The following is a 25,429-nucleotide window of genomic DNA, read 5'->3' on the forward strand; positions in this document are numbered from 1 at the left end:
GTTGCAAATTTCCTTCATATGAATTCAGTAACAAGATTTTTCATGAATCAGAAGATCGTTACTGATTGGCTGTCTGTCATTTATGAAGGAGTTGTTGATGAGCTGTGACTATATAAAAGTTGAGGGGTCTGACCTACAAATGCCACAGCCCTGGAAAATGCTATATATAAAACATTTTATCCCACAATCAATACAACAGCAGTGGACATTATACTTGCATTAAAGGGAGTCTGTTATTGGGATTTTCTTCTTATGCTAATTTGTTTTCACAAAACACAGCCCCCCCCCCAAAAAAAAAAAAAAAATTCCCCATGTGGCCTGAGCACCGCTGCATTTTTCCAGAGAGTCTATTATTAGGATTTTTTCTTATGCAAATTATTCTTCATGGAGCACAAGTTCTTGTGAACAAGGTGTTCTCCTGTGCTCCGAGTGCACCCGCGTCATCAGCCTGGACCTACATCACCGGCCCCTTCTTGATTGAGGTTCACGCTTCGTTCGGCCTCAGTGTGAGTGTACAGTGCATGCTTTGTGCACAATCTTGGATTTCTTCTTACACAAGTAGGCACAGTATGCCTGCTCATGTAACAAGGAAGCAAAGAAGAGAAGGAGAAGCCGTGAATTTCAATCAAGGAGGTGGCAATGCAGGCCCAGGCTGCTGACGCAGGTGTGCTCAGAGCAGTGAAGACTGACTAACATAATAAACTGTTTTTTGGGGGTTTTTTCATGAAAACACAAGAAATCTTGAAACAAAAGGTGTGCCTACAATAGCCTTTCTAAAGCCTACATGAAGATAGGCTTAGTTAAAATTCAAAAATCCCAATATTAGACTCCCTTTAATCATAGACTCCCTTTGTTAGACTCCCTTTAATGTAGAACGACTTTTACAGATGCTTGTGCTTATACAAATAATTTACTGATCTTATAAGGATTGTATAATGATTGACACTTATCAGCTATAGGATATGTAATAAGTGTCTCATCACTGGGACCACCACTATTGAAGTGTGCATAATAGTGCGAGCTTGCATGCTATTGCCCTATTTAAAGTTTGAGAGTGCTGATGCAACTGGAGTACAGCGCTCCCCATCTTAGAAGTCCCATAGTTTGAATAGACCCCAACTCCATTCAAGTGGTGTTCTTATTGGTGGGGACATTATTGCTTTATTACAGGTGATGTGTCACTGTGTGTACAACCTCTTCTGAGCATTGGATGTACATGTATACAATAATATCAGAACATATGCTTGGAGAGCGTTCCAGAACTGAGCCCTCTCCATAAACACCCTGTTCTATCTATTATAGCATGAACAGTGACAGTCCAGAGTGTGCCTGTTAACCAGTTAGATATGGCTGACAACTCCAGCAGATCACCTATAAAAAAATAAATAAATAAGCAAAAAGTGTATTGCAGAATCCAGAAATGTATAAAGTGTAAAACGATTTATCCCATTCAGTGGGAAAAAAAAATTAGCCATTCTTTTTCACTTCTCCTTCAATGGTGAGATGGTGCCAATAGGAATCAATAGGCCAATATAGCCAATAGGCTATATGAATGGAAAAATATAAACTGTTTCATGGCTTTTGTAGGATAGGGAGGAAAGAAAGTAAAGATACAATTGAAGATTTGTCACAGTAGAAAGGGTTAATTGTCCATTATATTCAGGTTAAACACAGTTGTGCTTTTCGCCATTTTATTGAGGAGCCTATGAAGTGTTACAGACTTATCCTTTCCTACCTTTTCTCATCTTGAGAAATCCCAGTGTGAGTGGCATAAGATGACTTATTTTGCATTTGTTTTATGTCTATTTTCTCTTTTAGGCTTGATTCACATCTGCATTCGGGTTTATTTTGGGGGTCTGCTTGGGGACCCCCAGAACAGAAACCTAATCCGCATAAAAAGCCGTTACCTTGGAAACCCACAGACCCCATAGACTATAAGTGCTTGCACCACTTTTCTCTCCGTATTGTTCATGCAGAGAAGGGAACTGAATGTAGATGTGAACTGGGCCTTACTATGAAAATACACTGTGTTAATTGACTTTGTGTGAAATGAGTGTTTTGGTTTTAGGGACTGTGTGAATGGTGAGCGTCTGTCAGTGCTGTGGAATATGTTGGCGATGTACTGTAGAAGCAGCAAATGTAAAAATCCTTCATGGTCCGCTATGGATTGTTGTGAACTACATCAAGAATGAACTAGCACCTGTAGACCATTCTAACACGTCTTTTTAGTCCTTTGGCTTTATACGGTATTGGATGAGTGTCAGGCACTGAAAGATAAAGCATATTGCATGCAACAGTCTGCAACACAACTTTGACAATAACTTTGCCTTCAATTAAAGTAAAAGAACATATGTTCCTATTTCTGGTTCTTCCCTCTTTATTCAGTTTATTTATCATAGTCAGGAAACGGCGCGTTCGGATGACTTTTATCTCTAGTGTCAGAATTACTGAAACAACATAGGAAGTCTTGATTTGCTCAGGCCAGAAATAGGTTTACACGTTTAATGCATATGCTTTTGTATTTGATGTCCACATTGACAGAGTTTCCAGGGAAACAGATGTATTTAAAAAAAAAAAAAAAAAAAAAAAAAGCACTCAACGTGAGCTGCTAAAATGGGGAAAAAGTAATACAAACCAATCATTGATTCCCCCTCCTCAGGTCTCATCGCTGACCCATCTCCGCTGGTCTCTACTTCCTTTTCTCTTGGTGCACAGTCTGGAACTGCCTGCCCAGCCAGACACTGCTCCCCCCTAGAGACCAGCCTTAGAATACAAGCACTCGACCAAGTGTGCAGGTCGAGGGGGTTCTGGATTTATAGTGGAATGTACTCAGATGACATCCCAAGTGTCATCCAGGTACCTTCTGTACCCCATTGTTTTCAGTAGGAGGTTCCGTTCCGATGTCACAAAACAGTATAGGACCTGCGCTATAATCTGCTGCTTAGCTTTCTAGATTTCATAGTAGCTTCTACCCATATCATTCTAAATAATTAAATACACAATTTTTCATTTTTGATAGAACTAATATACAACATTTTTGCATTTAATTAAAAATTTAGAAATGGCAGGTTCCTAGCATGATATTATCAGAGATGGGACTCTGTTTTACTGGAATTGGGGAATTCCTATCAGTTCCAATATTAATAAGGTTGCTCTTTTCACTAATCTGCATTCCTCCTGTGGAAGCAAACTGTCATTACAATGCCTGGCAGATAGGGGATCCACGGGGATCTGAATACGTAGTTGGGACAATCTTTCTTATAAATGCAGTAAAATTGATACAAGGTATATATTGGGCAATTATGTTGTAGACCTTTGCCCTGATAAATTACTTGGCAACTTTGCATACTGTTTAGGTTTTAGTGTACTTTTTGTAGGTTTTTTTTTTTTTTCTTCAAAAAATGTTGAGTGCTGAGTTTTTGTGGGTTTTTTCCTTTTTTTTTTTTTTAATTAGTCTTGATATGTATCATTTTTTAATAAGATTGTTCATTCAAAGTAATTTGGTTTATGTTAATCTGACTTGATGCTGAAGATTCACTGGTTATCTATCTTGAAATATTTGCCTTTAGGAAAGGTTATGCGATATTGAATTAGCAAATTTGCACTGGCATACATATCATCGTCATTTTGATTTCCATACAATGCACTTGCTTATTGCAGATCTATGTATTAGTACTAATTTATTATAATGCAAGCACATCAAGTGTCTGCTCTGTGTCCATCACTTAGAAGCACAAAGGAGCCCGACTTTCCATATTGTCAGTGCTAGAGCCTGCGCTGTCAAACATACACTTGTTATAAAGAAATTGCAGTGGTGAGCATGGCAGTTGTAGGCATTTCTTTAGATGTACACAGAAAATAGTCTTATTTTTTAAAAGTACAAGAAAAGCCCTAGGCTGATGTACTGTAACACCCTTAGTAATTAAATAACCAACGGAGAATGTGACAGAGTTTTAACCCCTTCCTTCTAACCTAGACGTCTATGAGCATTCATGCTCTCCATAGCCAAGCTATTCCCAAGCACATTACAACTAGTCCTTGATGTTAGTAGGTCATTTTAAATATAGTCGCTCTGTATTAGAAGTAGTTTTCAGAAAGCCTTTCACCCATTGATGTGATGGGACGATTATCATTGCAATAAACAAATGCTTCCATCTTGTAGCTTAGTAAGACGTAATAGACTTATGGGGAAGTAGAGAGACCTCACAGTGAGCTGCCATGAAATGGGTTAATAGTGTCTGAGATGTAAGAGTACACGCTGCATACACCTACTCTCTGCTACATTTAAATGTTATCAGCAGGAGATGTACAAACCCATAAAAACACTGTACTCTGAGCCTAATTCTCATGCTGCACTACTTAAATATAAATCATACTGACAGTACAAAGGAACACTTCTAACTCTGCAAACTAGGCACAAAGTTACTATGTAAAACTTTGCACTTCAAGAATATGTAGGTATCTGGGGCGGCTTCCAGATTATGGCACCAAGCATGCTTTTGGTCATAGAGGTTAGAGGGTTGGATTTTGTACCATTTTTTCCAAAGATCCTCTTTCGTTGACACACAACCCATCATCTCCATTTAGAAGTGTTCCTTTCACTGCAGAGTATTTTCCGGTTGTGTGAGCTTTTACAGTGACTGTGACTATGCAGTCCCCAAGCATTGCAAGCGACTGCCTTTAACTTGAGGGCAGTGTTTCAGCCCTCTCAAGATTAAAAATGTTATTTCCTCTTTCTTTTCCCTTGAAGGATGATTACATTAAGAGCTCCATCTCTCCTAGACAGAAGTAAATTAAGGACAGTGGGATGTTTAATAGATTAAATGGAACAGATCGACACATATTCATTTGTAACAGGATGCAAAGAGGTGAAGTTATTTAAAGATTGATTTAATCTGTCTATGGAAGCTGGGTACACAGTGTCAAATACATTTAACTTTCCTGGGTAGGTTCTGCCCGTAATGATAGAAGTGAGGCATTGAAGTGGAATCGAGCCCAGGTCAACCCATTTTACAACCAACAACCCCTCATGAGCCTTAAAAAATGAGGCATGGCTGGCACCCTTGCTGTAACTTTAATGGAAATGATCCTTTCTAAATGAAATGTAAAATAACACACAATGCAAACCAATGAACACTATCAAAGAGTTAAAGCAAGTCGGTGGGAAGTCAGATGGCCATACTCTGGGGGGGGGGGGGGGTGTGTATGTTTACTATGTTTGTTTTGATCACATGACTAAGTGTGGGTTTTTGCATTGGACCAAGTGAAATGTTTGCCTTTCAGAACTTGTGATGTAACGCATGGCTCATTTGGACGACCTCCATCCATATCACTCCTCGCTCTAGCCTCATTTTGTATAATCATTTCATTTTTCAGATGGCGCACAGCTGCCTGATGTAATATCAGGGACACATGTTGCTGCGAGTCGCTCTCAGAAAGTATACATTATTTTCAAACTGGAGAGATGGAGAGAACACAAGTTTCTTTCTGCAGAGTCACACAGCTGTTTACTGGATACAGTGCTACTACTCGGGTTCTGCCAAAACCCAAGGAAAATTCACACTTGGCAGATGGAAGCAACTTCCTCCACTGTCAACAGGCACAGAGCAGCTCTGGATGTTATTTTATTTTTGTGTGGGAGTTTATGCTGCTATTTGAAGAAGTGAGTGCACAGACATTCATGCCAGGAATAAAAAGCAAAAGAGTAATGTTGCCATTAAAGTTGATGCTAAGAAAAATACTTATTTTATGTAAACATATGGTAATGAAAAAAAAAAACCAAACTGGCAAATGTTATCGTGGGCTCATACTTAAAGAGTCACTATAGTCAACAGCAAATGGTGTAACAGCATTTTTGTGGGTAGAACTCATTTATGGAAACGTAACCTATCATAGTACTGGGAAACAGTAACATAGCTGACATAACCATAAGTGTGTTGTCTGGTGTAAAAAAGCTTAGTCACTCTTTTTCAATATACAGTATTGTAGGCGAATTTTCTGTACGAAAAGCTCCCCAATCTGTAACTTAAAGGTGCCAGTTTTGTCCCGATGCTGCTCCTTTTGGCTTCTGCTTCCTGATTCATTTTTTGTTACATGCAGAAAATGTAATAATGCTTGCTCAGCCAGTCACTGGTAGAAGGGGGTCACGGACAGGCATGTCTTAGCACTTCCTGGGTGTTAAAACAGGACCTGGAAGTAGAGGCAGCATATGTAAGGATTGGTGGGGAGGTGACTGCTGCTTTTTTTATGTTTTTAACCCATTGCCTGTTTGGAAATATTACCCACCACACAGCCCTGTTAAATCCACACACAGGCATATTTATCAATAGACACTTTTCTGTCTACTTACGGTAAGTGCCAAAATGTAAACCTATTTATGAACAGTGTACACCAGAAAGAAGAGAAATATGTGCCAGGATTGACACTTGGGCACCAGAATGGGTGAGAGTGTCTCACTTTACAACTCGTGTATGAAACAGAATATAAGGAATATGGGGCAGATTTTCTTGTGCAAAATAGACCAAGTTTAAAATGAATTGACGTCAGTTTACTTTGTGTGCCATAAATTCCCTTCATGTGCCACATATTTGCCGCCTCAATATGCGAGAGATGATTCATTTTTGATTTCATGCCAAGAATTATAGGATTTTTGATTGTGTGCCAAATATTTGTTCCTTACAGCTTGAAAGTTGTTTTTTGTCTGTGTTTTGCACCAAATATTTGTTTCATGATGAAGCTCAACACTTTAAAGTCTCTTGCATGTGTCCATGACCTAAGTCAGTGTACTGTCCAGGTTTTTCCCGGATAGCACACTGACCCATTCATTACTGTGGACCCGTGCACATGACCATGAATTATATGGTCCCGTGTGTGGGCCGACAGACCTGGCCACAAGTCCTATTCCAGTCTGATGTTGCGGCCATGCTCCCGTGGCTCCTATTCATTGAATGAATGGGGCTGTGGAAGTACGACCAGTGCACAGGCAGCACACAGATGACATTCGGGTGTCGTCATTGCACAGTCCTTGCCATTCACTCACAGCCTGGGGCTAGCACACAGTCATGTACAATCCACATTAGTCAGATGGTATTTGAGTCAGCGTTTTGGAGCTTCTAGAAACACTCAATATTTATGAAGGTTCCATATGATAGATTCAGAAATATGTCTAAAACTACGAACAAGATTGCAAAGTTCAACAATATTGATAAATGTGCCCCATTGTGTGCAGAAAGCTGCCATACATATGCTGGATGTAAGTACATTAAAGGGTTGTCCAGGAACATAAAAATGTTATTTTGCTGTTTGATAAATATAACCGCATTAGCACTCTACTGGCCTGATATCAGACCCCCTTCTTGAGTTTCGGGAAGCTGCACTTTCCACTCTTGATCCAACACAAGCAGAGGGAGCTTCCTCCCATGGTGATGTGATGAAGAAGGCTGTCTGGCTATCTGACTCATTACCTAAACCTGCTCCCTTCTCTGTCTCTGAATCAGCCATGATGGAGAGGATGGGACTGGCTTAGATAATGAACTGCACCAGATCACTTCATCATGTCACCGATACAGAGAGGAGGAAGCTCTCGGTCTGTCTGAGCTTCTGGGACTGCGAGAGGTAATCTGAAATCGGCCCGACTGTCACTGTTCTGTAAAATAAACTAGTCTTGGAATATTCTATGTATGTATAAAACCTTATGTAATAACTGTAGCAGTGCGTCTTAAAACCGCTGTTTTTCCCATTATATATTCCTTTCACTTCTAAATGCCACAAATTCACCAGTGCTACATACAGATAGTTTTCGTACTAATAACTTCCAGTAACGTTATCAGTAACCAACGTTTTTTGTTTTTTTAGTATTTTCACTTGTAACGTGGAGAGATCTCTAGCTGTTTTCCTCCTCACAGCATATGTAGTTATTCTAGAGCGGAGAATCATTAGCAGGATCCCGCTTCTGTCTGCCATGTCTTATACTATCTTTTATTTAAAGCTTTTAACCGCTGAGCGCTAACCCTGGACGCAGAAAATTGATTGCACGTCTCCAAATAGCTGAAGCTCCTCTGGTACCTTCAGTACTTTCCACACATGTCGTGTAATCGGATTATGGATGAGAAGCAGAATAAAGTATTCATGTTCACATTCTATTTTAGTCTCTTCTGTTACAACAGCTGTAAATGTATATTTTTACTGGAAAACTGGTAGTCTGAACGTTACAAGAACATTGGAGGAGTTTATTAATGTCGGGCATTTGTTACATTGGTCTTAATGTATTCCCCTTTGGTTTCAGTTGTGCTAACATTATTTAGAGGGGCATGTTTCCCAATACATTTATCACATCTCAGGTGGTCCGTGTGCCAGAAGCTGAAATCTATACTGGTAAAGGGCTGGTGAAGATTAAGGACATACATTCCTAGTGCAAATAATGTTAAATATGATGTCTTGCTTAGCTCTGCCCATACCATGGCCAAATTGCAACTTTTTACTGTTAAAATATCACAGAACAGTATGAAAATCCCTATATCCTAAACTACTATGGCAGATTTCACCTCACTGGGTTGAGAACTAAATAGAATAGGTTGCACACATACACTAAAGTGATCATCAACTCACTAGAGGGGCTGTTACTGGTGGAAAATTCTCCCTGCCGGAGATTGACAAATATAACAAATATCTGCTACAGCACACATAAATATGTCACATAAATGCTGTTATCTATGTAATATAGGGAGGTTACCCAAAAAGAGCCCCACACAATAGCCCAGTGCATGTCATCAATGAATGTGAACCATAGTCTCTAGATCGTAGAGGTTCGTTCTTCTTTCTGGCTAGTTAAAAGGACCGAGATGAGAAATCCAGGCAAGCTGTATACAGCCGTATATCAAAATTGCAACTTTTGTGATGCGTTTTACACCAGAAACTAATACTGTAAAACAAAATTACCTGGGGAGAGTTACCTATCTAGCCACAATGTTCGCCCATAAAAACCCAAAGTTTTATTCATGAGAATCCCAGGATTTAGGCAAGTTGTCAGCTCTTGTATTTAGTTGCCTGATACAGCTGTACTTCCAGTAATCCCAGTTTCTGGTAATCCACTGATCATTGGGGCTTTCAGCCGTTGAAACCAATGGCCATCAAGCAGGTGGTGCCACAAAGGAAATGTGGTATTACATGGCACTCTTCTTCTAGGACATTCACTTGAGACTAGCTAATATGATCAAGTGGCTAGGGCTTTTTTTCAAGCCTGTATACCATATTAATGAACATCGTATGATGAGTGTTTTTAGATGAATCCATTTTGCTAACACAAGTGTCAGCCGCTGCATCGGTTATTTCCGAGAATTGCTTGGATACTTAATGTGAGTATTGCCAAGGCAACGCCACACTCTATAGGCAGATTTCTTTATAATTCTCTAATCGGGTATATTAATGCTTAACGTCTTTTTTTTCTATATCCTATTTAATTCGTAACAATGAAATTTCCAAAAATGTTTGTGAAATATAATGTAAAATGTAAGGCTTCTAGTACGATGAAGTGTTCGAGGGTCACTAAATGTGGATATGTACATGACTCAGAATGGGCGGGTGTTCTCTAGTGCCAGGCTAGCTTTGGATCTGACATGCTTGAAACTGGTTGCTAGGGATACACTGCCTATAAACTACAGTATTGTATATGGGTCTGTCACATTACTGAGCTAATGGCAGAGAAGGGTGAGGACATTTGGCAGCACTTAGTTTAGGTGGTTGTTCCCATTCGGTTCCTTTATCTAGGTTACCCTAAGCACAGTATTTGTACTGACACTCTGGTGAGGAAACTGCTTTGCGCTCACTTGTGTCATCCATTTTAGAAGTGAGCTGGCAGATAGGACTGTTAATGTTTCCCAAATGTCTTAGTCATTTCACTTGTGTGCCATGCCGGACTGCTTCTGATCAGAGGCCTGTCTAGTTCTCTGTTGCAAAGGTTCTATTCTAAGCCGAGTGCCATTCCTCCCTCCGCTTGACAGTGTAATCTTACAAGAGAGTGTTAATCTCTGTATTTTATGGCATGCCAATGCAGACATGCTGATGTTTCTTAGAGGCTGTTATTAATTGGTGAGATAACTGACACCAGCCGCTTTACATGTACCATAAAGTCATCGTGTATGTTATGAAATCCCAGCAGGCTGTCATATATGTGTATATTTAGATTGAACATAATGTACTATATGATCCACTGTTAAAACCTTCTATCATCAGCCAGGACATGATATCTAAGTACTATACTTTACGTTCAAATGGGGATAAGACTTTAAGTGTTTTTTTTATTGCCACTTCTCAGTGTATGCCATCATTTTAAGATGGGGGGGGGGGGGGCACGACACTTGGCGCCTGCAACGATCAGCTGTTCAGGACTGCTGTACTATACAGTATACAGAGCTGGAAACAGATGGCCCTGAGCTATGTACGTTGACCGAGTCACTCTGTTATAGCTCAGCTCCTAGTTACTTCAATTGTAGCTGATCTGCAACACAATTTATAGAACTCTTTGCTTCCAGCTTCATGCATTATATAGTACTGAGCCTGGCAATAATCCCAAATAGCTGATATTGATGGATTATCCTGGGCACACTCTGTAAAAAGTGGTTCCACGGTGAGCTTCTTCCCGCTGTAAAATGGGTCAGACCATAGCAAAGAGCAATTAAAATCGTCTGTTTTTTCCATTCAATCCCCCCCCCCCCCCCAAGGGTCTAAGACTGTGTTTGAACCTACAAAAAAAAATAAAAAATGACCTGTTGTGGGTTTCAACAAAGGTTGGATGGGACCCATTCACTACACTGTACATCACAGCGAATTAGCTGACTGCAGCAGCTCACTGCTGACTGTTTTCAAGATATCTAGAACACTGGCCAACAAGATTGCTTAGGCCAGCGGTCATGTGGTTATATAGGTAATTCATTTACAGCACACAGTCAAACAAGTGCGTTTAGTGAAACAAGTGAGGGTTTTTTTGTCATTTTATGTCTATCTCCAAACAATGATTATCACATTGCAAATACTACAACTGAGATGATAACACTAATTGTTATTCCCTGGTGCCATGTCTTACCACATAGCACACAATAACCATCATAGTTCTTATTAATTCACTGTTCTTAAAATATAGATTATATTTTATAATATATATATATATATATATATATATATATATATATATATATATATATATATATATATATAATTTTTTTTTTTTTAATTCGATCTTTCCTTTTTTTCCAAACCCAAGCAATTGTTAGCTTGGCTTGCAAGATAATCATGGGAATTACCTTGTGTCCAATCAATGGCAATAATGCTTTCACTGGTGAATGTTTGGTGCTGCTGGATTGTTTTTGCATTGTTATGTAACATCTACTTTCACCGTGACTGCACCCACAAAATGTCCCCCAAAAGCCTGATTTGAGATGCCAAATCCTGTTCTACAAACTAATGCAACATGACTCCTGTACGAAGTCTGGGAATTTGACAAATGCATTTTAAGCAAAACTGGGAAGAAACCAGCTCTGGATTACATGGAAGGTAGAAAGGGGGTATTGCTGGTGCACTGGCATTTCTATAGATTCACTTTTTCTCATAGCTGTTCATTATAAAATGTGTACTATGTGATAGTGTAGCCAGTTTTGGGTAAGATTTTACTTACATTCCCAAGATTATGATGATGCTTGGGTCTGGATGTGGAAATTTAGATCAGTTCTATAGGATCCATCTTTGAGCGAAAAAAAGGGGTCTTGTAAGGCCATAACCTATTTTGTAAATCATCCTATATCATGTAGTGTAGAAACCCAAATCTATGAAGTTGTGGTTTATAGAGTTCTAGTTCAGTATAGATTACGCATACTTGTAATATAACCCATGCAAAATACCATGTGACATATTTTGGTTACATCTCAATGCTTATTTCACTGTGTATGGTTGCTAGTACATCTAATACTTGTGAACTTGCAGCATCTGTCATGACGCAGGGAAAGAGGTCATTGGCAGTAGGAAGTATGTGGAGGTTGTCGTCAGGCCACTGTTTTTCTGTATTGCGCAGTTTGTTTTATGTACATTCTGTGCTGAAATGGTACTGAAGGGTGTTGTGTACTTCAGCACAACATAGAGGTGTCCTCATTGCACAAAAGGAGTGCCACTGGGGTGATCTGTCAGGCTGATGTCTGACTACATATGTGATCCTCACAGCTGGGAGGCAGCTTACATTCCGCTTGGCATCTTCCCATGATAGAGGGATGGTCTATCACTACAATTTCATGACACTATTACCAGGAGAGCACAATTTGTTTTTGTATTATGCGGTACCTGTATGTAAATGCAAAGTAATATTTCTAATATGTAGTGGAGCTCAATTATTTCAATGCAAAAAATAAGTTCAGTTATGCTAATGTAAATCTGTAATTCTATCATTTTGTAAAGGTTTCACAACAGACCAGAAGTTCAAGGATAGTCAATATCTATACTATACTACAGACTTTTGCTCAACTTTATAATAGCTGTGAAATGTTAATGTGTTCATGTTATTAACTTAGTACTAGCATACAGTGGGTGAAATAAGTATTGAACAATTCACCAATTTCTTAAGGTGCTATTGATATGAAATTCTCACTAGATTTTTGTAACAACCCATCCACTCCACACAGGCAAAGGAATCAAACCATAGATGTCCATAAAATAAGTTGTGTAATAATTAGAGATGAGCGAACAGTGAAATATTCGAGATTCGATATTCGTTTCGAGTAGAGTCTCAATATTTGACTACTCAATCGAATATCAAATCCCATTATAGTCTATGGGGAAAAATGCTCATTTCAGGGCAAACCACTATTCGACTAAAGGAGAGTCACCAAGTCCACAAGTAGCAGGAGGAGAGTGTTTAGGAGGAGCGTTGTGCAGTTAAAGCGCACAGACCCCATTATAGTCTACGGGGTCCGTGCGCTTTAACTGCATAGTGCTTGCAGTTGCGCTGATAAAAAGTAAGCTCCTCGTAACCGCAAGCTGCCAGCTCTCCCAACTAGCAAAGACAAGCCTACGGCCAATCAACCCTGGTTCTGCAGCAGGCTCGTCCTTGCTAGTCAGGGCTCGTTCACATCAGCGTTGTGAACTCAGTTATGCAGGTTTCTGTTTCCTGCCTAAAACAGAGGCAGGAGACGGAAACCTGCAGGAGTCTCTCTCACCCATTCATTTGAATGGGTGAGAGAGATGTCCGGCCGTGAGCGGCAGTGAGCGTTTTATGCTCTCCACCGCGAAACCGGGTTTTATAATCCGGACACAGAGTCGGACATGCAGTACTCTGTGTCTGGATAAAAAAATCCGGTTTCGCAGCGGAGAGCATAAAACGCTCACCGCTGCTCACGGCTGGACCCGGTCTGTGCTTTCCGTCTTCTGGCATGCAGAAGACGGAAAGCACAGAACGGAAAGAAGAACGCAGGTGTGAACCTAGCGTCAGGAGAGCTGGCAGCTTGCTGTTACGAGCAAGCTTACTTTTTCTCCTAGGAATGCATTGACCAGCGTTTATTGGCCAGTGTACAGCAATTGGCGAATCAACGCTGGTTCTGCCGGAGGCTCGTCTGTGAGGAGGCGGAGTCTAAGATCGGACCACAATGGAGACTGCTGTGGTCCGATCTTAGACTCCGTATCCTCACAGACGAGCCTCCGGCAGAACCAGCGTTGATTCGCCAGTTGCTGTACACTGGCCAATAAACGCTGGTCAATGCATTCCTAGGAGAAAAAGTAAGCTTGCTCGTAACAGCAAGCTGCCAGCTCTCCTGACTAGCAAGGACGAGCCTGCTGCAGAACCATTGTTGATTTGCCGAATTCTATACACTGTAGTAATAATGAGAAATGACACAGGGAAAAAAAGTATTAAACACATGAAGAAAAAGAGGTACAAAAAGCCATGGAGAGTCCTAACACCAGCGGGAATCTATCAGTAAATAGAAAGCAACCCTGCCACTAGTGGAAAATATATTGTCTGGTTCAACTCATGGCCTATAGAAAAGTATCGCATTGCGAAGGAGATACAAAAGTAAAATGTTATGTGATAGGTAAAACCAGTGAACTGTCTCAAGACCTATAGATGGCATTGGTTACAGAAGAATTTCTAATCTACTGAAGATTTCAGTGAGCACACTTGGGGCCATAATCTGGAAGTGGAAAGAACATAATTTAACCATAAACCAGCAATAACCAGGCGCTCTGCATAAGATATCAGACAGAAGAGTGAAAATAATTATCAGAAGAGATGTCCAAGAGCCAAGGACCACCTGTGGAGAGCTACAGAAAGACCTGGCATGAAATGTTACAACTGTTTCAAAGAGAACAATAAGTAATGCATTCAACCTCCATGGACTGTATTCATGCTCAAAGCATGTTCAAGCACATTCATGAGCCAAGCTAATGGTATATATCATCAGCATTTTTAGTTTTTATAGTTTAGAGCAGAATTTTGGAATATAAAGCAGAGTAGATCCTGATAGGGCTCCTAGTTGATACAATGTGTCACGGCTACCCATCACATGACCATAGACCGATTTTCATCCAAACAATGAATGACAGATCTAGAAAACAATGAGGATTTGATTCAAAGTTATAGAACTTTTTATTAACATTAATATTTGCTGAAATTGGACAACCCCTTTAATGAACGTACACACTGATGTGGAAAAGCATTATTTTGGCTGTTGCAGAAACACAGTTTTGCAATACCAGCAAAGTGAATGAGATTTTGGTTAATCTCATTCACACATCTCAGGAAAAAAAAAACCTGCGTAGGATGTTAATTTTAGCTGCAGAATCTTGAACATTTTCTCTATATATTTAATAGAGGAAGAAAAAAACGTAGAGAAAAACGTGTGCTTCATGGTGGTCACCAAAATGTGAATCTCTACTGTGTTTGCAAGTATATACATATATTGTATATACAAACGTAATGTGTGTGTGGCCCCACAGTGTCCTAGTTTTCAACTCAAAAATAAGAAGTCTGGTTAGGAAATAAGGATTCCGAAAAGTCATCACTGTGGAAGGTATTTATTAAAGGAAAAATTCTATTTCAATACGGTGGCTATTTTAGTAGCTAGTGGGACTTTTTGTAATGTTTAGGTTGGTTTCTGTCCAAGTTCCGTCTAATTACATCCCTTGAATCCCAAAACAACGAAAGTTTTCATTTGAAATGATCGACTGTGGTAAATTATAGATGACGGATTGGTTTCATGGAAGAAGTGCGAAATGCGGCAACTAATGTTTTTCATGCTCTTGGTCAATACAGTCTAAGCTCGGTGTGGGTATCTGCCATGTATGCCCGCCGCTTTATACTTGCAAATGAAATGTCAGCTTGTGAAGTTAAAAAGAGATAATTGGCATCTGTGGAGTAAAAGAGAACTCCCTGCTAACTATATGTTAAAATAAGAGGCTGGCATGGTCCAGGACAGTTGCAGCAAGCCAGTAAGTGTAATTTTTTTTTTTTCCCCTGTGAGGTCTTTCAACCTATCAGTGAACAAATATTGGTGAACAGCTCCAGTGAAAAGTACAGGTGTTTGGTTACAAAACTAAATTATACATATACTGTATATATTTGTGTGTTGAAAAAAATAAATGGAGCAATTAAGTTCATTTACTGATGCACCATATGTGAGTTGGATGATAAATGTCCATTGGGTGTTGATTGGTTGGATGAACCCTGCGGTTTTTCCAGTGAACCTTCCCAGTCCACCCGCTCTAGTTTTGATTGACAGTTCTGATTCCTTTGCGGAGGTCTACATGCTGTCAAAATCCCAACAATTGTCCTGCAGTTTTATAATTCTGATAGCACAACACAGGGGAACACCATAACTGTGGATCCAGACCAGAATGTAGTTGTTTGGCTGGGTTTACTGGCAAAACCTTAAGACGCTTTCCACCTTGAACAACCCTCAACAGACACTTGGCATATTGTTAGCAAGGTGTACATGAGTAAAATAAAATTTATTAAATTTTATTTGTTATGCTTGCTCTGACTATCAATATATATATATTTTCTAACTTCTTTTCATGTTATTTAACTAGCATTGTCAATGTTTGCGGGGGAGGTGTGATCAGAAGTGGTGATACATTCCCTTTAATGAATGCTATTAATGCTTGTACTGCAGTTATTATATAAACCGCTCATGCCAGCAGGTTGTCAGTGTCTGCTCTGTGTCTTTTAGATACCTGGTGACGTTTCTGTACCGCTACCTGATATTGATGCCAGTGTTACTAATGTTTATGGTGTTTGTCTATTGCAGCGCACTCTGGAGCAGTGCAGTGTCTGTGCCAAGCCCATCATGGACAGGATCCTAAGAGCTACCGGGAAACCCTATCACCCTCACTGCTTCATATGTGTGGTGTGCTTCCGCAGTTTGGATGGCATTCCTTTTACCGTAGACGCTTCCGGCCACATTCACTGCATCGAGGATTTCCATAAGTATGAATTTTATTCCTTCAGAATATAAAATGACCTGATATTCTAATTAGAGATGCATGGATAAGATCCTACTTCTTTTTTTTTTTTTTTTTTTTTTTTTTTTTTTTTTTTATAAGAAAACATGGTGTCATGTAATTCTAGAATATCAGAATTATCACTGTAAATTGGTGTAGAACAATCTTGCTATGAAAAACCTGGCTAAATAAATATACCTCTCGGTACCAACATCTACAGAAGCATAACAGTATAACAAAAGGTTAAGAGAAAATCCAATCAAAATTGGTGATTCTCACTCGCCATTGACTCTTCAGTCCACGGCAGCAGAAACACAAGAGGTTATCCAGAGACTTTATCACACTATGTGAATAGAACATTAAAGGTTCCATGTACACATGTAGCAAAGCTTAACTTGACACATGCTCTTATTCACATCTATCACAGTTACAGAGACTGTATAAGTTGGCACTGCCCAGCTGTTTCACCAAGGCCTTCCCTAGTGTTTGGGACTTTGCTGCATAAATGGGAACAGCAGCTCCTAAGTCCCAAACACCAGGACGCTACAAAAACCGCATAGAGAAGAACTGGTCAGCGCTTGAGCAGCCATTTCCGTCTCCGCAACGATTGCCAAATTGAAAATAAATAGCATTGAAGTCTTGATGTAATCTTTGTTGTACATGCAGTTGTATTGGATGTATTAAGAGTTGATATTGTAGTAGGTGGGTATGTATGGAATGTATGGTGGAGCAGGGTAATTAGTGGTGTGGCCTAGGATTCCTGGGGCTGTTAGTGCACATTACACCCCTCAGTTGCTGCAGGAAATCAGCTCTGACATCTGTAAGTTTATATCTCGTAGCTTTGTCTTGAGATTCAAGGGAAGATGTAATTAGAGGGCTCTGACAGAAATGGCTTCAGACTGCTGCTCAAAACTATCTTCCCACCTGACATCACAGAGAGGAACAAAGCTCTTTTACACAAACCAGACATCTCCCTCATACTTGTGGTGCAATGACAAGGATGAATCCTAATGAGCAGACCTGCACAGTATGGCTTCTCTGTACAACGCCTGTGAGGTTGCTTTTGTGCCAAAGTAGTACATGTTCCTTGCACGTCACATTGGAACCGTAACTGCTGCAGCTTGTCAGAAAAGAAGCTTGACAAATTTCATAATATTACTCCATGTTGACACATACAATACTGTATTAACCAAGAAATTAGATATGGCATTAAAATGGGGAAAAAGGTCACAGCCAGAAATTCATGAGAGGATGTTCAAAGTCGTCGGAGCTGCATCCTAGTTCACTCTCTGTAACGCTCTAGCATTCTGACATTTCAGATGTTTTGCGTTTTTTTTTAATACTGATGTGCCTTACTTTATCTTTGTTGTACCATCTTTTCATGGTAAATTTCTAAAAGTCTCTTGACCTAAATACAGTATACTCTAGAACTAGACACTTGTATACTTCCAGGGTACAGATTTGGAAATAAAACTCGAATCAGTTTTGATGTGGTGGGATTGCTTTTTTTTCACAGTGATCTGCGAGTTTGGATTCCAAAGGCTATAATAGATCCATACTGGCCATTGAACCAACAATCAGGATCGCATTTGTGGCTGTAATAGAGTCCATACAACATATACATATAATAGTTGTATGAATCCAAAACTAAGTTAAAGTCCAAGTGAAAATTCTTTCCGCATCCAATTTATCACTCAGTGTTAGTATCCTAGATAGCAGATCACTTATTTCATAACTATATAGCTGTGGACTACCCCTCATGTTCATTTTATTTGGACCTCACAAATCTATGGTTTGGGGGGGGCTAGACTTGTCTAGGAGGAAGGAGTTCTCATTTGCTATTAGGCACTGGCTACATGCGAGTATAGGTGCAATACAGCCTTTAGTCTCATGAGAATGTTTTCAAAGGGTGGAATTGCCAGTACTGACGTCATTGCAATCTCTGCCTAGGTCTCTGGTCATACACTGAAATGTACCTGTTAAAAGCATGGCATTATGGACTGTATGAGTGCCCCCAAGAGGCAAGGGGTTCTGCATTGTAACTATAGAATAAACTTTTAGACCAATTAGGACTTATTTTATGGTTTGCCTTGCTGAACCTCATATATAGTTACTTTGCCATTTACACTGAGAATAAGGGCAGGTAGCCTGTATTTATAGAAGAGAGTAACACCTCTAGTGCCAACATTCACAAAGATGCACTGAATTTTCTGATACTACTTCTTTGTCTTCTTATTTTGAATAATGAAGATTGGGGTCAGATAGAAGCATGATTTCCCCTCACCAGACTTTTCTTTTTTTCCTAGACACTTTTCATGCCCAGGACATACAGGTTTATAGTAAATTGCATTAAAGCATAGAACCATGTTTCTGGTGTCATGTGAGAGATTAAGGTCTCCTCTTTCTTATGACAAAAATATTACCTTTATAATTTCCAGAGATAAAAGTTGAAACTTGTGATATCTTCAAAAATAATGAAGATAGAACGGCAGTGTCAGAATCTCAACTTTCATTTGAGATGAGAAACATGATTCCATGTTGTATAGTGGCTGAGATAGGTGTCTGGTGTTATACCCTCATTCCCACCCCCCTTCCCCTCCCGACTAGCTTCTGCTTCACTCTATTAGACAATAGTCCATAACACTCTACTCCAGTGGGAAGCAGTGACAGAAGAAAGATTAAATAAGGGACAGATAATAGATTTTATCACAGCATTTCATTGAAATTCAAGTCAAAATCTTATTATTAATTTATTATAGACCAAAATGCTGCTAGAAAATCGAAAGGTATTTGAAAGTTTGGGTAAGGGGTTATGCAACAAAACAGATTTATCCTCCATCCATAGGATAATCCATTTCAACTGCATTCATAGTGGAGGTAAAACATTTCTATTTTTAGGATCATGTTCTCCTGATCTTCTGGCATCTGATGCTGCGTTATAGACCAACTACACATGCTCTGCCACCATTTTGCGGTGATCTGTTACAAGAGCATTTAACAGACCACCACAAAATGGCGGTGGAGCATGCGCTGTCGGCTTATAGCAAAGCATCAGATCCCAGAAGATCAGGAGAACATGAAGAGGGGCAAGAACACAGTTATCTAAAGGGTGACGAGAGGTGATGACACGGGGGTTCTCGCAACACAGGTGTAATGCCCACTGTGCTCTGTAAGCGGAACTTGCATATCGCAATAAACAGATTTTTACAGAAATGGCAGGGAGAAGAAGAAAAAATTGAAACTAGGGGTAGAATAGCCTTTTTAAAGGCTATTCCATTAGTTCAGGAGGTGATTTTCTAATGATAAGACTCCTTTTAAGTTGTTAATATATATCTTGTATTTTAGATACTGGGTTCTTAAGTACTCAGGTCCTCTTATTAGACTCTTACAGTCAGGATATTATATACCATATACACCTTTTCATGATACCTTTCGGAACCAGCTGCCTCTGTTGCTCCCTTAGTACTCAGCTTTTTCTATTATATTTGTGTAGACTTGTTTTGGGTTTCTTGGATAAGTATGAAATACATCTTTATTTGTGGCCAGGGAAATGTAAAACTTTTTCTCCCCTAATCCATTTAATCCCTGGGTGGTGTGTTTAAATCCTGGGTAGCACGATAAGAATTTCCTAAGACTGAATTTCTTTCTTTGATCTCTCTTTTATTTAAATGTCCTAAAGCCTTAAAATCTCAAGGGATGCGTCTTGTGTATGTTATTTTCTATGCTGTAGCCAATTGAATGTACATATATTTTGTTATGGTTCAATAAGTTGCGTTCACTGTATGAAGTGGAACGGCCTTTGGGGCACTGAAATCAGGTCTTTTTAGGGGCTGCACTAGTCGCCAGACTTTTCAAATGGGATCATTCAGTAAAGTGAATAATTCTTCTGTTCAGTCATAATATAATGCACTCCAATGTGATCACACAGCTACTCTCTGCATAAACCACAACTAAAGTCTTTAGTATGGACTAGGCTAGGATGGTGCGGAGTAGTTTATAAGGTCATGTATATTATAAGCATACTGCCCTAACTTATAGGATGAAACACTTTTGCAGAAAGTCTTGAATCACAACTAATATGTTAGGTGATCTATGCTGTCCTATAAGAGCAGGGATATGAGAAGGGGAGAGAAACTGAGCTCTCTGATATGTAGGGTAGTATGCTTTGGAGAAGTAGATCTGAATAAGACCAGGCAGGACTCCTAAGAGAGACTGTAAGAGTCCTGCTTACCCCATCCATACTCAGAAATCGACACCCTTTAAAATACACACCCAGATACATAGAAAGCCATCAATTGCGATGTGTGTTTGGAGTAAGCAGGACTCTCATTCTCTCTCTTAGGAGTCCTGTTGGGGTTTTCTGTACTTTTTACTTGGCTTTATTCTATAGTATGCTAATTTTTGTAACCTCGGAGGTGTGCTACTATCAGATAGGCCAGTAAAAATCACCTAATGGGTGTAAACTGATGTGTTCAAAGCAGCATCAGAATATTTGTTCAAATTTTTAATGAGTTTGTTCCTCCTCTATTTTTAGGAAGTTTGCCCCTAGATGTTCTGTGTGTAAGGAACCAATAATGCCTGCTCCTGGCCAGGAGGAAACTGTTCGTATTGTAGCACTGGATCGCGACTTCCATGTTCAGTGTTACCGCTGTGAGGTACGCTCTTCTAGAAGAACATGCTGATTCTTTTCTTTTTTTTTCATGTGATTTGAGATGTTAATATGGGTTGTCTTGTGCACAGGATTGTGGAAGCCTTCTCTCAGAAGGGGAAAATCAAGGCTGCTACCCATTAGACGGACACATCCTTTGCAAGTCATGCAACTCTGCACGAATCCAGGCTCTTACTGCGAAGTCCAGCACCGACCTGTGAATGAATCGCACTTCTACTTGAATGTTAGGAACGTCCTTAATGCTTTTCATTGCTCTCTCAAATACATCAGCAGCTGCCTCCATGGTCAGGTTCATTTAGGCATGATGTACAACCTCTCCTTTCACAGACCTATTGGAAAGGAGGTCTCACATTTCTAGCTACTCCCCTCACTTTTCATTCATTACATTACACTTTGCATTGTCAGCCATAAAGCTGAGTCTTGTATTTTATGTATGTTAATTCCTCATTATTGCTACTGATGCACTAGTATCTTAGCCCTATATATGAGTAAACCAAGAGGTGTTTGGATGCAGAGGGACTTCATCATCTTTAATAGTTGTTAGTATTGGAAGCCTTGTGGTTTTTTTCTGAACTATGCTAATATCAGGTTGCTGTAGAGAGGGAGGACATGTCTGTACAATGTATGCAGATCCCTATCACTTGGTTCATCTTTTTTTCTATGGCTTGGCTTCTCTATATAGCACACACTTTGGCTTCTGCTGGTGATGACGTTTTCTGTTAATGGATATATTAAATGTGTTTTATCAGTGGTACGTGGTTTTGGATCTGCAAGCATAAAAGCCTTACCCAGGTAATATAGAGTGCCACTCAATTTATTATATGCTGCAAAACTATTAGTGGTGTGACTGGGATCCAGGGATATGCAACTCGAACAGGGTGCCTTACAGTTATTTCCAGGTCACATTACTCAGGCTTTGTCCCAGGCAGGTGTGTTGTGGAAAGTTTAGAAGTATTGGCATGCTGTGCATTACTGAACCCATTAGTGTCTACTGGTGAACATTATGACATGATTGTAGTAGACCTTTCTCAATGCTCCCCTTTATTGCCTATAATACAGAACCACTTTGGCATTTCCAATGGGTTGTACATTGTCAGTTATTTTGAAAGCCTCCTTAAAAGGTGAACAAGTGCCTAAAGTCACTTTGCCTTATATTGTATTCCTTATACTGTAAGCTCAGACAAGTATGAGCTCTGAATCTAAAAGAAACTCTTACATTATGTTTCCAAATAAAATTATAATATATATATTTTTTGTATACAGTATCTTAGGTTTTATATAGAAGAAAAAGAATGGTTTGCCAGTATACTCAATGTGCCTTTTGTAGAGGAAAACTGCAATCTAGATTTCCTAAAGTATGGCCTATACGTGCAGCAGGAATGTCCCTTAATAGATTTTTTTTTTCTTTCTTTTGTGTGTGTGGGGGGGGGGATAGCTACATTTTGCACACTTGTCAATGTGTTTGTGTAATTCGTATAATTTGTCCCCCCTCCATCCAAGAGAGACCTAATATACAGATCAAGGCTTAAAAGCCGTACAATATGTAAACCAATCCAATGTACCAAGAGTTGCCATACTACACGTTGTACTGTAAGTATTGTGGGCTTTTCTTGTAAGTAACTAGCCAAGTGTTAATCTGTGATATTCCCTTTTTACTTCTCCATCTAGTTCATCTGTGTCCTATTATGTGTTTGTAAAGGTCCACACTGAAATTTTAGCACATTTTATGATACAGCCTGGACCTTATGTTATACATTATACGGTTCATCAAAAGGTAAAGAAAAATAACCTGTTTCTATTGAAGAAGTACTTAACCTTTTAGTAAGACATCAACTATTATGTGGTAACCTGGATTGAGTGTCATTTATATATACTAAGGGAAAAACGGTTCCTGAATGTAACTACTGCAAAAGGAAAGTCTCTAAGGTTTGCCCATACTGTCATAGTGTTTAATGGATGTCTTAATATGTATTAAAGGTAAACCTGTCAGTGGATTTATGCTACGCTAACCATGGGCAATATGCAAGACCAACAGACTACAGAGGGAATAGTTATAGCCAGATATGGGGAGAAGTGTCATTTGAAAGCTCCCCTCTGCCATCTCCCCATCCATACTAATGATACTGACAGGTCTCTGCCTATTTGGAATACCCCTTTGATATAGATCTCGTAGAATGCCCAGATCAACCAATACATTGTAGTCACTGTATCGCTGCTGAACAGGTACTATAACTTCTATCTGACTTTCTCCTGACAAGAAACGTTTACACCAATGTTTGAGCCATGTGCCAATATCTAGTACCTTAGAACTATATGTATTGTCATTTCTTGACATTGAACCATGTGATTGCTTCAGGTCTTGGCTCTCTAATCCCTGCTAAGTATGTGAGTGTATCTTTCCATTGTTGACTAGACAAATATTTGACACCATTTTATATGTACTGTGTGCAAATGCAGATTCTTGTGTAATGCTGTAAAACCAGTTTTTCTGTCATTTACTTTTTCCCTGGGACTACAGCAGTGCTATACTTTCTAACGTGTGTGAGAATTCTGTGTTACCTGAGGCGTTGTTTACTACTAGCTGTACAGTCAATGTGTAAGGCCTTATTCATACATTCAGTGTTTTGGTCAGTATTGTTTATCGGTGATTGTGTGCCGAAGCAGGATTGGGTAGAAAACACAGAACAGCTGCAAATCTTTTCTGTATACTTTACTACCGTGTAATCACTATTGCTAGTTTTGCCTTGCAGACATTGACCAAAAACACTGATGTGTGACTAAAGCTGTAGAAAGAAGCGTCTGCTGCTATTTTTACAAAAGCAGAATTTGTTTTAAACTGCCCCCATAGTGATGTATGAAAGCAATACATCAGGTTGTGTATTTATTGTCAACAGTAATGAATTGTGTCTTATATTGCTGAGATTACACTTTGCAATAGGGCGCCAGGGCAGTATTACATCAGCTCTACTCATGTTCATTAGACCAGGAGTGATCCGTGTATGCCCTCTGAATATGCAGTCACATCTGCCAAGACTTTACAGTTCTCTACACAATCAATCAAGGCAAGGCCGACATAGAAATAATGTACACCTGGTATCTGGAACCTACCCATGATAAGTTATCGCCATGTTTCCAGTACACAACCAGCAGTCAACACCTCCAGTACGCTTATAGCAGTCCAGGAAAGTGACACCAGGCATTCCAGCTATGTATTAGTACGTGTACCACATTTTTTTTTCCATGTTGTAATATTCCACATCATAACTTCACTTCCTTTGCTTTGGTACTGAGGATCACTATCAACACCCTCATTGTCTTTTCCAATGAACCTGTTGTGACTGTACATTGTTTACATTGCGTTCCATTGCCAGGTCTGTAATTTCACAATAATGTGAATTCACGTTCTCTAACAGGTTTCAGCAACCTTGGGTTTTCTAGTTGGTAGGACATACCAAGTCAGGCCTGCAAAAACTGGTCAGTCGTTGGTTGCCCCTTTTTGCTTTACCATAAAGCTGATAAGTCAGGAATATTTGCACATCACAGACCTTGTTGTAGCGTGAGGATTCCAAAGAAAATGCCCAACACCAAAGATAAAGGAACATTATGCTCTTGTGTTAGCCTTTTTGCCATAAATATTTTTCTATTGTGCATTTTGTGAAAGATGGGGGGCAAGGTCTGGCATTAATAAAGGAAGAATCAGGTATGTGACCGTTTTTTGTTATTGAACACTATCTAGCAACCAATATTAAAGATGACAGAATAGCAAATCTGAACTATGGTAAAGCAATCGTTGAAAATTGTGATTATAATCTTATTGTACCCTGTTCTGATTTTATAAGATTTTTTTACATAGAATGTTTTTCCTGATAATATCCACGCTTCACATTAAAATTTCTATTTGCATTAAAATAGGTTTGCGTCCATGAATGCTTTTGTGTTTGACTGAGTTTTACATTTGGGAGTTGTAAAGTCAAAGGCTTTACAATGATTTCTATGATCAAACATGATTTTGCTGAAAACCTCCATTTTCGGTACTTATAAATATAAGATGTCACTTCAATGATAAATGATGGTCCATGTGCAGACTTGCTGAAATATTGAGAACACATTTGTAGCTAATAACCTTTTAAACCCTTACTAATGCTAAAAGATAAAGCTGGATAACAAGATAATCCTTAAATTTCCCCACTGTGGGACTATTAACCGGTTAAGGACCAGGCCCAAAAGTATGTTAAAGACCAGGCCTCTTTTTTCAAAACTGACATGTGTCACTTTAAATGGCAATAA

At 39.4% G+C, this 25,429-nt stretch overlaps 1 protein-coding gene across 3 annotated transcripts in view; it reads left to right on the forward strand.

Annotated features, from left to right (window-relative positions):
• Positions 1-25,051, forward strand: part of LPP (LIM domain containing preferred translocation partner in lipoma) — a 213,329-nt gene extending 188,278 nt beyond the window's left edge. For all 3 annotated transcript variants that reach the window (XM_075268542.1, XM_075268543.1, XM_075268541.1), the window contains 3 exons: positions 16,281-16,459; positions 21,008-21,128; positions 21,214-25,051. In XM_075268542.1, the coding sequence (XP_075124643.1) occupies positions 16,281-16,459; positions 21,008-21,128; positions 21,214-21,342 (429 nt within the window). In that variant the 3' untranslated portion in view covers positions 21,343-25,051. The remainder of the gene's footprint in view (positions 1-16,280; positions 16,460-21,007; positions 21,129-21,213) is intronic.
• Positions 25,052-25,429: the final 378 nt, after the last annotated feature.

Source organism: Leptodactylus fuscus, chromosome 3 (assembly GCF_031893055.1).
Source record: "Leptodactylus fuscus isolate aLepFus1 chromosome 3, aLepFus1.hap2, whole genome shotgun sequence".
Lineage (NCBI taxonomy): Eukaryota > Metazoa > Chordata > Amphibia > Anura > Leptodactylidae > Leptodactylus > Leptodactylus fuscus.